General features: G+C 45.6%; 2 protein-coding genes across 2 annotated transcripts; one reads left to right on the top strand and one right to left on the bottom strand.

The window, feature by feature from the left end:
* Positions 1 to 9,326: 9,326 nt before the first annotated feature.
* LOC142475404 (histone H2B 1.1-like) lies at positions 9,327 to 9,707 on the bottom strand. The gene has a single exon (XM_075581318.1). It carries the CDS (start codon positions 9,705 to 9,707, stop codon positions 9,327 to 9,329), a length of 381 nt encoding a protein of 126 aa, XP_075437433.1.
* A 326-nt stretch (positions 9,708 to 10,033) lies between these two features.
* On the top strand, positions 10,034 to 10,429 carry LOC142475403 (histone H2A type 1-like). The gene has a single exon (XM_075581317.1). The coding sequence runs from the start codon at positions 10,034 to 10,036 to the stop codon at positions 10,427 to 10,429; it is 396 nt and encodes a 131-aa protein (XP_075437432.1).
* Positions 10,430 to 12,423: the final 1,994 nt, after the last annotated feature.

Here is a 12,423-nt window from a genome sequence, read left to right as displayed (position 1 = left end):
ATTAGATGAAAATACTTTCTGGCAAACCTGTGTAGCCGTGACCCTTGATTCACCCCGAGTAATGAGAGGTTGCGCTTGCACGGAGTAGTTGCAGTAGCCCGCGAAGGAGGAGGATACATATTGGCGGGAAAGGAGCAGTCCCTTGACCCAGCAGCCCCCACGGGGAGGGTCAGGTGAGCGCGTTTAGCCTATGGGCGGAGGAGTTGCCAGAGATATAGTCAGTGGTTGCGCGCACGTGGAGTTAGAGCATCGTGGAGAGACGAGGAGACGGAGACACTGCGCTGGGAGGTTGTACCCCCCCCAGGCGCAGTCAAGGTGCCCCGGCCCAGTTAGCCCTGAGTCACCGTAGAGACAAGCGGAGCTAGGGACACCCTTAGTAAGGGATTTACCCCCCCTAAAACTACTGCTGTGTTCGGGACTATCTTGTCGGGGAGAAGCGCCCCATATCGCAGCGTGGAATCCCCAGACTCTTTTTGAAGAACCGTAGCAGTTCCGAGCACCGGAGTGCTCGGCAGGAATTTCATCAAGTGCACCAACTCTACCCTTTCAATCACCTAAGACCTAGTGGCTGCGCAGTCACCCCTACACATACACACGGCCGCTGGAAGCGAGAGAACTGATTAACGTATTTGGACACGGGTGGGAACACCCGGTGGTGGGATTGGGGGAAAGTTATTGTTGGCGTCCGCCGAGGCGCAAGTTATTGTTGGCGTCCGCCGAGGCGTCCTCCGTGGCGTGTTAAATGTTGTGTACCAGCGGATTGGAATGTCATGGCATGCAATGTATCGTAAGGTTGATTTATCAGTAAACAAGATTGGTTTTATAACATGGTCGTGTGAGAGAAATTCTTGTATAGAGGTCCTGCGATAACTCCCCCTTTGGCGGGATCTGTCACAGGTGGAGGCGCTGCACCGAATATATATATATATATATATATATATGTATATATATATATATATATATATATATATACATACCCCGGGCTCTCCGTGGCAGAGGCTCAGGCCCTGTGAGTCAGCAGGTAACACAGCACAGAGTAACAGCTTGCCAAGCGATAGGAAGCAGTGTTACACCTGGAAACATCTGGATACAAAGCAGAATAACAGACACCTGGCCATTCAGAATGGCAACATCTGGAAAAACTACTTCAAGGACCTTTACCAAGAAATCCCAGAAGAAAACCTGACACAAGAACAAAAACAAATCTTCACCAAACAAACATCACTGGAGAACACTATAAAAGATAACCAAAACCCTCTGGACATACCAATCACAATCCAGGAAATAAAAGAAAAAATAAAACTAATAAAAAATAAAACTAATAAAAACCAAGAAAGCCAGCGACCAGATGGCATTCTACAAGAGATGCTGAAGTATAGCAATCCATCTATACAAGAAGCAATACTGAAAATGTTCAACCTGGTCCTCACTACTGGCTACTTCCCTGAACTATGGAACGAAGGACTGATAACCCCTATGCACAAGAAAGGAGACAGGCTGGACCCATCCAATTACAGAGGAATCTGTGTCAGCAGCACCCTGGGAAACTGTTCAACAGCATCTTGAACAGCAGAATCCTCACCTTCCTGACAGAGCAGTGTACTGAGTAAGAGCCAGACAGCTTCCTGCCAAATCACCGCACCACGATCACATCTATACCCTACACAGCCTGATTAATAAGCACGTCCACAACACAACAAGGGCAAAATCTTTGCTTGATTTGTGGACTTCAAAAAAGCCTTTGACTCCATCTGGCAGCCAGGCCTATTGCTGAAAATACTAGACAGCGGAATAGGGGGAGAACATACGACACAATCAAAAGTATGTACTCTGAAAACAAAGGCTGCGTGAAAGTTAATAACTAAAGGACAGACTTCTTCCATCAAGCGTGGAGTTAGACAGGGCTGCAGTCTGAGTCCCACTCTTTTAACATTTACATCAATGAGCTTACAGCAGCCCTAGTATCCTCATCAGCACCTGGGCTCAACTTGCTGGAACTGAGATTAAGTCTCTTCTATACACAGACGACCTGCTCCTGCTGTCTCCAACAGAACAAGGCCTCCAACAGAAACTGGCAATACTAGAAAAATTCAGCCAGGCCTGGGCACTCTGTGAACCTAGAAAAAAACAGAATAATGGTATTCCAGAAAAAATATAAAAAACATCCAACCATATCGCAATTCACACTGGACGACAATGCACTGGAACAGACAGCGAGTTACACATACCTAGGTCTAACAATCAGCTCATCAGGGAAATTCAGCCTGCCCATAAATACACTGAAGGAGAAGGCCCGCAGAGCATTCTACACAATAGGGAAACAGATGTACCACCTCAAACCACCAATACGAATCTGGATGAAAATATTCAACAGCATCATCACACCCATCCTTCTGTATGGCAGCGAGGTGTGCGGCCCTGTAACATACCCAGACTCCACAAAATGGGATACCAGCCCAACAGAAATACTGCATCTGGAATTCTGCAAAACACCTTCACCAAGTACACAGGAGTACATCAAACAATGCATGCCGGCTGAGCTGGGCCGCTTTCCTCTACTGCTCACTGGACAGAAGAGAGCACTGACATGCTGCCGGCACCTAAACACCAGCCATCCACAGTCTTACTGCTACAGAGCAATGAGAAGCCAGGACCTCCTCACTAAACCCTGTGCCATCAAATAACTTGTCCTCTCACTCCAAGGACAAAACCCCACACAGATCAACAACCTGCCGAAAAAATAAATCAACTCAATCGCCAACGAAATGAAGAAGCGGTATGTGACTAGGTGGGACAATGAAATCCAGCGCTCAAAGAAGCTGGAAACCTACCACAGCCTACAGAGAGAATACACTCTGGCACCCTACCTACTGAAGGTAAAAGACCCAAAGCAGAAACAGACCCTGGGCCAGTACAGAATAAGTGCCCACAGCCTAGAAATAGAAACAGCAGACACAGACAGAACTGGAAGCCGCGGGAGATGAGACTGTGCCAAAGATGTGAGCTAGGAGAGGTAGAAGATGAAACACACGTCCTGTTGCGTTGCACACAATACTCTGAAATGAGGAGTGCCCATCTAGAGAAACTCACTGCACTTATCCAGAACTTTAATAATATAGAGGAGAACCAAAAAATAGCGATCCTCCTGGGAGAAGATAAACCACAGCAGAACTGGCTGCACACTATGTCAGCACCTGCCACAGGCTGAGAGACATCCACTAACCCCCACATCCCTGTGTGAAACTGTTACCCATATACCGTGCAACCATTATACCCTACCCCTAGTATTCATGTAATCATTGTCCCCCACCCCCTATTATTCACGCGAGGGCAGACAGAGGCGAGACAGAGGGCGAGACTTCAACTTACACACACACACACACACACACACTCTCCCACACACACACACTCACTCCCCCACCTTACACACACACTCCCCCACTTACACACACACACACACACTCCCCCACTTACACACACACACACACTCCCCCACTTACACACACACACACACACTCCCCCACTTACACACACACACACACACACACACACACACACACACACACACACACACACACACACCACTCTGGTATGCTGCATCTCCCTCCTCACACACAACCCACTCTCTCTCTGCCACTTACACACACACAGACACCAAACCCCTCCCCTACACGAGAGCGAGTGTCCGCCCTCTCAAATTCCTCCCTCTCCCTCTTATCAGCGGTGCCGACAGGAGATGAAATACAGCAGTGACCGGGTGGATGCTCTTATATCTGAAGCCGCTCACTGGAGTGGTATGCTTCATCTCCCTCCCCCCCCCCCACTCTTTTACCTGCCATGAGAGTGAGAAATCCAGCCTGGGGGCTCCCTCCGTCCGCCTCGCCCGCGATACACACGGAAGCAGAAGCAACACGAGCAGCACTTCCTCCAGCCACACAGCGCCGCTCCACAGACACATCCAGCTAAAGCCACAATCTCCAGGCCTCTCTCCGCCTCTGGTCCGGCAGTTGCTAGGAGATCCTTAGTGGGGAGGGCGTGCCTGTATGCGCCTGCGTTGGTGTGTGGTGTAGCGTCACTGCAGTGCCTCCAAGGGATGTCTTCGGCTGGGCTATCCTTCCGGCGTCCCGCGTTGCTAGGTGACCCGCTTGATCGTGTCCCGGCATCCTGAAATGAGCCACAGCACAGCAACGGCACTCTACAGGGGTTAAATGCACTCCTCCGGGCGATCGGGGGTTGCATTTGTCGAACACTGGCCATAATCATGTGTGTGCATGGTCCATCTCAGCTTCAAACACTCTCCGGATTGGACAGCTGATTAAAGAGACAATGCTGAATGGCCTAGCCGACCCCTCTCCATGGTTTTGTATGAGAACCAAACCTATATAAGCCCAGCAAGACTTCCAGAGATTCAGAGAAACTCTGCGTCCGGTGGAACCGTTTGTTGACTGTTTTGAAGCAACATGCTCCAGCTGCTGGAGGTCCTCACCCAAACCTTTCTGAGTTCCAGAGGCCTCACAGTCTGCAAGAACTTATCCACAGGATAAGCAAGCTTAAGCGACATCATGAACTCTAGTAAGAGTTTATGTTCTATGTTTTCCCCTTTTAATTTCTATTGGGCTAGGCCTGTACTATTACCTCGTCCCCCTAGTATCCCTAGAAATGGTGTGATCTGCATCCGGGTCATGACAATGCATATGCAGAAAACACGTCCCCATCAAGCTCTTGAAATATCCACAACTGGGTGTCGTCTCTCAGACAGAGGTAAATAAGGTTTATGTGCAATGCAGCAAGTAAAGTGTGGCATAGATTTCCATATCCCAGTGGTCAGCCAACTATGTTACAGATGCACATCATACACAGATACAGTTGTATTGAGGCATACTCACAAACACCATGCAATGCCGATTTGGCAACCAATTGTTTCCTGTCTGCCGAGAGCTGCTGACCCCTATTTGTAGTAGCACTGGTAATGCTTGTTGACTTCCACAATGGAGGTTGAGTATTGCCGGTAGACCGTGTAATCTTCAGCAGCACACCTTCAATTATAAATGCCATTTATAATGAATGTGTTATATTACATACAAGCTTCATTACCCTGTCAGAGAGACGACAATACGTCCAAGGGGTATGGACATTCCAAGAGCTTGATCACAACTGTTATAATGCAGACAAATACTTTTTGAACTCAGAACAGCTCAAGATACTTCAACAAGTGGGGCATATTACATGACACCGAAAGTCCCCTATGGCCTATTATGGAGACTGAACCAAAACAACATTGTAATTGTGCATTAGGTGAGACTTATATTTGTTTGTTGAAGGGCATTCAGGGAGACATACTTCCAATTATACCACTATCCTGCTTATTATTGTAGTTTCTATGCACCTCCTATAGTTTTTTTTTTAGATTTCTGAGGCATGAAGAAGTGTGGTAACTTTGCAACATAATCCTACATTTCCTATAAGGATATGTAATGATAGCTCAAACTTTTCATAACTGTGCATTGTACCATAATTTACCACATCATTGTTTTAGCATAGCACAATTATCGCCAGTGTATATTCCTCTCCCCTGTGCCTTATTCTGTCTGGTGTAATTGCTAATTTCCTATTATAAGACAATGATTAAAAGATGGGCCAATGGGGATCATATTAATAAAGGTTAACCCATTGTCCCTACCTATCTTAAGGGATCCTCAGGGGGTTAACCCAGTATCCCAGAGAATAATGTGATTGGGTTTATGTACCTCCCTGATTAGAATGAGTATGTTTTGCTGCTGCCCATGTGTGCAGGGCTGGTAATCACTCAGCGAGCCTGCACACACAGAGATAGGGTCCTGCTATCAGGAATGTGGGTGGGGAAGTGCCCCAGCCATTGTTAGGAGTGGGGAGGAGCGCTGACTCAGGTCTGGGGAACAATGTCTCACCGAGTGGCGCTATTGTTCAGTCCAGATTCTGAGGCGCCTATCTCTGAGGGATATATTGGGTTGTCTTGGGGAACCGTTGCTGGGTATAAGCCCCGTAGGTACAATTTCTACTTGTCAGTTTGAATTTCCCACACCTCTTCAAACCCACCTCTGTGGGGTGTCTTAGGGGCACAGTCACCTCCTGTGTCCCGGATTGGCTAATCAGACGAGCCTCTGCTCGGTGATTAGTCAGCACCCCGTCTTCCATGCTTTGCTATTAAGACAGGTAACCTATGTAAAGACAGAAAGTTACTCCCTGCACTTCAATCAATGGGTAGCAATAAATGGGGAAATAAATATACATAGTGAAAACTAAATCTATAAGACAAAGGAGACTTTTGGTTACATCCTTTTATCAAATAATGCCAAGCTTGGTAACCAACGTCAAGGTAAGTCTCAAAAGCAGGTCCCTATGCTAAATGCATATACATGTTCTGTGAAATATACCCTGTAAAGAGCTGCCAATTTCTCATTACTATGCCATCCGAGGTTTGTGCCGGAGATAAACCAAAGTGAGGCGTGTAAGTGGAGGCGAGCAGGCGATTTGAACTTGCTATAGTGCAAATATCATCCCTGGATTACTGCGCTACCCACAGCGGACGGAGCGTGGAAGCCTCCCGGGTCAGACTTGGAAGCGGCGCCTGGCACCTAGTTGAGAAAGGATTCCCTGTTTGGGTGAGTTTGTGCCTAAACTGTGGGTAGCGCCGTCTGTCGACCTCGTTCAAAATGTGTGTGTGTGTGTGTGTGTGTGTGTGTGTGTGTGTGTGTGTGTGTGTTCCCGATGTTAAGTGTCCTTGTCTCCTGTGACTGATATCACAACCTGCAAATAATATTCACCTCCCCAGGACCAGCTGTGAGATGAGGGCCGGATCTTTTCCTGGGAGTGCGTCTGTTTCTCTCCTGGGCTTTGCATGCACAGTAGACCGTTGGCATCTCGTTTCTCAAGGTTACGTTTCCTAGACAATGGAAAATTAAATAGAAACGTGTTATTGGGAGTTTTTAAAACCCACTATTTTGGGGTGGGGAGGGGGAGATATTTTGCACACCCACAGGTTCCTAGTTTATGGTTGTGCTACTCCCCAATGTTGCTGTGATTAAGGATAAACAGCTGCTATAAAAATAAGAGTTTTCTAAGAGGTTTCAAATACGATGTTATGTCAATGTTTCTCCATAAGAGGAAACATTGAGGAATTAAAAATAAAATGTAATATATAAATAAAAATAAATATAAATAAAAAGGCAAAACCTACATCTCAGATAACAGATTTGTATAATGAGTCCATTCACTTCTCCATCTCACCATTATGTGTCTGTAGTGACGATGATGGGATAAGCTGCCTAACCAGGATCACCTTACAGTGGGGGGTTTGTGGAGACTAATTAGCAGAGAAATCATTATCCTCCTGACAATGATGGATGACATTAAACTATGAGGTCACATAGAAAGCTATCACAGAGCCCTTACCCCACCTCCTCCCACCCCCTCCGCACAGCACTAGGTACATGGCCGCCGCTGCTTCTCCTCTTGCTCCTCCGTCTTATTACATGAACCACATTCACCCACCGTGCAGCCTCCGAACTAAAGCCCGGTGCGCGGGGGATCACGGGAGATGTAGTTCCGGGGAAGTGAAGCTGGGAGTCAGGGACATGCATAGTAATGTATTGCAATGGAGACCTTACTGCGCATGCCCATTATCAAGAGTCTCGGTCACCATAGAGATGATAGATGATGCACTCGGCGGCCATGATTACTTTGGGCAGATCCCATTGAGTGTAATGATAACTAAGGGCAGAGGAATGAGGCAACCAAACTGTGCAAAAAAATGTGACTGGAATAACATGTGATCTTTGAATGAATATTACGGAGCTTGGATTTAGAATAGAGACAGTAATTGAATAGATGTAAAAATGTCACAAGTGATGTTGGGATAGTGAAGGAACAGCCCAAGTGTTTCTTATTAATGCGAGTTATACATTTGTGTTTTGCTGCCTTTCTCCCTCTATAGATGTTATGGGGAATGTGGCATCTCTGGCAGTCTCAGCACCTGTACATGTGTTTTGCTCAGTTATCATTTTGCAAATTCAGGATTTTACTCAATGTTTTTCATTACATTATGGGCTATTCAAGGGATTAAACCTAAATGTATCAAGAATTATGCAGCAATGTCAGAGTCCTATTGATTTGGACTTAATTCACACCAATTCTATTAAGGGAAGCCACACAACGTGCAGTGTGTCACAGAACTATCTGGGGGTGAAACCTGATTCAGATCACGTGAGAAATCCAGGTCTCCGGGATACACGTTAGTACCAAAGCAATACCGCCACCGTGTGGTCTGTGTGTGAATGGCAGATATTAAATCCTTTGGCCCTTTTTACCTTCTCTGTATATTTGTGTTGCTTTTTTTTTTGTGTGGTTTTAGGATTAAAAAAAACAGGACGTGATAAATATTTGCGATTTAGAGTTCTGACAAGTTATCACAAAACCACATCAACTGCTACTGAAATCTGAGGAAACACATGTTGCTCAGCCTTGTTTTTATACTAAAAAGGTGCAATCCCTGATAACAGATTGAACAAGGTGACAATAGAAGCCTTTAATGTAACACCTCCCAGCCTATTTAATGCAGATTTGACCGATTTCTAAATTAATGTCCAACCCAACAGGACAATGAGAAATATCACTTGTTATATTTATGTAAATGGAATAAAAAATGTGCGACAAACTATAAAAGGCCAATTTTGATAATGCAAATGCATGTGCTCGTATCTAACGCATGTGGCAAACACGGATTGCATGGTCTGTTACTAATCCCAAACTGCACTAGGATTTTCCCCCGATCAGATGCGTTATATACCATGCGGGTGTGAGGGCATCATTTCATGCACACTTATTCTGACACGTGCACATATAATCTGTATTTTAGTGAGGCTCAAAAAAGTAAATGAGGGAAAATAATCGCAGGTTATTAACCCCAAATCCTACTTCCCGAGCACGAACTCCATTACTAACACAGCAGCGCCACCCTGTGGGATGTGTGTGACCTGCAGATTATCTGAAGGGGATTCTCGGCGATTGTCACTTTGTCTGCGGTTCTCCCGCCTCTTACTAACAAAACAACACAAGTACAGCAAACACGTGGCTGGGTAGGAAGCCAGAAAGAGCTAAAAATACATCACATAAGATACTTTATAATATATAATAGCTACAAAAGCAAATAACTGAGAAAGTGCAATGTATAATAGAACACTTCCCTTTTATCCCGAGCACAGATGACATATGAGCATATCTCTTATAGTGATAAAGTGGGTGGCTCTTAGAAGAACCTTTGTGTTTGTGGGTCAGTGATGAGATCGGGGTTACTTGGCGCTGGTGTACTTGGTGACCGCCTTGGTGCCCTCGGACACGGCGTGCTTGGCCAGCTCTCCCGGCAGCAGCAGGCGCACAGCGGTCTGGATCTCCCGGGAAGTGATGGTCGAGCGCTTGTTGTAATGAGCCAGACGGGACGATTCCCCTGCGATGCGCTCGAAGATATCATTCACAAAGGAGTTCATGATGCCCATGGCCTTGGAGGAGATGCCGGTGTCAGGGTGAACCTGCTTCAGCACTTTGTACACGTAGATCGCGTAACTTTCCTTCCTGCTCTTCCTACGCTTCTTCCCATCCTTCTTCTGGGTCTTGGTCACGGCTTTCTTAGAGCCCTTCTTGGCCGCTGGCGCAGACTTGGCTGGTTCAGGCATGTCGGGCGATGCTTCTTCTCCAAACAGCAGAGAAACAATGTCACCTAAACCCCCAGCAGCTCTATTTATAGGAGTCCTATGCAAACTAGCAGCCCCAGCATTCTGTTCGTCTATTGGCTGACTTTATCATGTGACCGTTTATGACATCATCAGTTTTCTTTCAAATTAGATGATTGGTGGTTACAGGATTATGGAACTGATTGGCTGTTTTCAAAACTGACCAATCACAGAGGAGTTCAGCTGCTGTCTGAGTGTATAAATAAGGGCACAGGGGGCGGGGTTTGTCACTTCTCCTGTTACCCGAGCTGCTGTCTGAGTGATACACGATGTCTGGAAGAGGCAAACAAGGCGGGAAAACTCGCGCTAAGGCCAAGACTCGCTCATCTCGGGCTGGGCTGCAGTTCCCAGTCGGCCGTGTGCACAGGCTGCTTCGGAAGGGAAATTATGCTCAGCGTGTGGGGGCCGGAGCCCCGGTCTATTTGGCCGCAGTGCTGGAGTATCTGACCGCTGAGATCCTGGAGTTGGCCGGTAATGCCGCCCGGGACAATAAGAAGTCCCGCATCATCCCCCGGCATCTGCAGCTCGCTGTGCGGAACGACGAGGAGCTGAACAGGCTGCTCGGAGGGGTCACCATCGCTCAGGGGGGTGTCCTGCCCAACATCCAGGCCGTGCTACTGCCCAAGAAAACCGAGAGCCACAAGCCGGCCAAGAGCAGCAAGTGAGCTTCACCCCCGAGACCAGGAGCAGAGATCCCCACATACCCAACACAAAGGCTCTTTTCAGAGCCACCCACAGCATCAAAAAAGCGTTATAGTATTTCACATTTCCTGCAGGACATGTTTTTATTATATGTCTATCTCCATTCTAAGTCACTTTCATTGTTTATGATAATAGTTCTCTTCATTTGTAAAGTAATGTATAATTAAGTCCATGTATGTGGAGGTGTCAGTTCTGTCATTAGAAACAGTACTGCGTTTGATACGACACTGCAGAAAGCAAATCAATATTTAATACCATAAAGGCACCTACTGTATATATAACTTGGGGTGAACTTTAATTACCGACATAATGATTTTAAGGAAAAAATCCCATAAAATTGATGAACTGATTAAAGTATGCATTTAGTTTGCTGGAACCATAACTATAAAGCTAAACAAAAAAAAACTGTTTCTAGTACATCCCTAAATAAATTAAAACAAAGTAGTGCAGCATGGCTAATACACTATAAAGTAGTGTTTGTTTCTGTTTGTGATTATACAAAAGGCGCAACGTGTTGGTATTAGGAGTCTATTCTTGAAACAATTTACCACACGGTGGCGCTGTTGGATTAGAAATCGGTATCTTCATTACTTGCTTGTAAAGGCTAAAACCTGTTTTTATATCGGACACAAATTCGCAAGCCATGAAGGTTTATTATACTGAAAATGTATATAATGTATCATTAAAGACAAGTGAGTAACATTGATGCAAGAACAATTTAAAAAAATAATTTTATTCAACCAACGTTGTTTACAGATTGCCCTCGAACATGCAAAATCAAGTCATAATATAATTAATGTTGACATGTTAGAAAATAAAATAGCATAATGGTATAGAAAAATTCAATAACCAAAAGGCAGAACACATAATTACAGCATCTGGTCTTCGAAATAAACAGCACAAGTTTTTTGGAGGTACAATTTATCAAATTAATTCCTTTATGAGCAAGAACAATAATCAGAATTTTTTTTTGTACCACTAATATACTCTGTGCTATAAACTAAAAATTACAGAACCTGTCCCTTGTGTCATTTTTTTTTTCTTTTATTTTTTTACATCTGAGGAACAGCAATGTCATGTACGGTCCATCTGTGAGCATGTGGCCCATATACTCTCTGTCACGGACTGCACACAAGTGAGCATGTGATATGCAACCAGGGTTAATACACACGGCTACTCTAGCCAACTCACCTTTCTCCTGCACAAAGTACTTTCATTATGTTTATATTAACCCATTACTCAATTGCAATCCCATCTATGTGCGTACATCACTGGATAATTTAGGCAAAATATGTAATTATTTACCAGAGTCTCAGGTCCCTGTTCATTATAGAAAAAAAAATTGTGCACTTAACACACAATCAGTTGTAGCTAAATGTGGCAGCAATGAAAATACTCTCTACAAAGCGTGCACCAGTTTATTCTGAGCCCCAACACATTACGTATTAAATGTTTTAATACCCCCGTCCATGGTCAGTCCGGAGTCCCAGGGCTCTGTTCCCTGTATGGGAGCTGGCGGCACTCACAAGCCAATCGGATCTGGACTCAATGACCGGTTGGGCAGCGTGCTGCCACATGCCGTCTAAGCACTGATCTGACAGCAAGGTATTGCGGAACTGCCGACTGTGCTCTGGCTCATTGGCCCTAGTCATACTGGCAGGGATAGGGTTGTCAGTTTGGTCAGGTTACACCCAGCTTACTTTACTGGTCTCCTCCAGGACATCCAAGGGATGAACTCCAATGTCCGGGGAGTGATGGTTTCATTCTTGGGACCCTGAACAAACATAGTGTCAGAGGTGGCAAGGTCTCAAGTCTGACAGCAGGTCACAGCCACAATGGGAAATAAATTTGGCAAAGAGCCAAGGATAGCGTTGCACCACGAGCAGGAACAGATGAAGAGGGTGTGGTAAAAACATAGTTATTGGCAACCAGAGAAACACACTAACATGTTTCGCTC

The sequence above is a fragment of the Ascaphus truei genome, unplaced genomic scaffold (assembly GCF_040206685.1).
Source record: "Ascaphus truei isolate aAscTru1 unplaced genomic scaffold, aAscTru1.hap1 HAP1_SCAFFOLD_1213, whole genome shotgun sequence".
Classification (NCBI taxonomy): domain Eukaryota; kingdom Metazoa; phylum Chordata; class Amphibia; order Anura; family Ascaphidae; genus Ascaphus; species Ascaphus truei.
The sequence above is the reverse complement of the archived record's forward strand: the minus strand, read 5'-3'. Positions and strand labels throughout refer to the sequence as shown.

What these genes read in the sequence shown, in the direction of transcription:
- LOC142475404 (XM_075581318.1), bottom strand. Translation starts at nt 9,707, where the DNA reads ATGCCTGAACCAGCCAAGTCTGCGCCAGCGGCCAAGAAGGGCTCTAAG.
- LOC142475403 (XM_075581317.1), top strand. Translation starts at nt 10,034, where the DNA reads ATGTCTGGAAGAGGCAAACAAGGCGGGAAAACTCGCGCTAAGGCCAAG.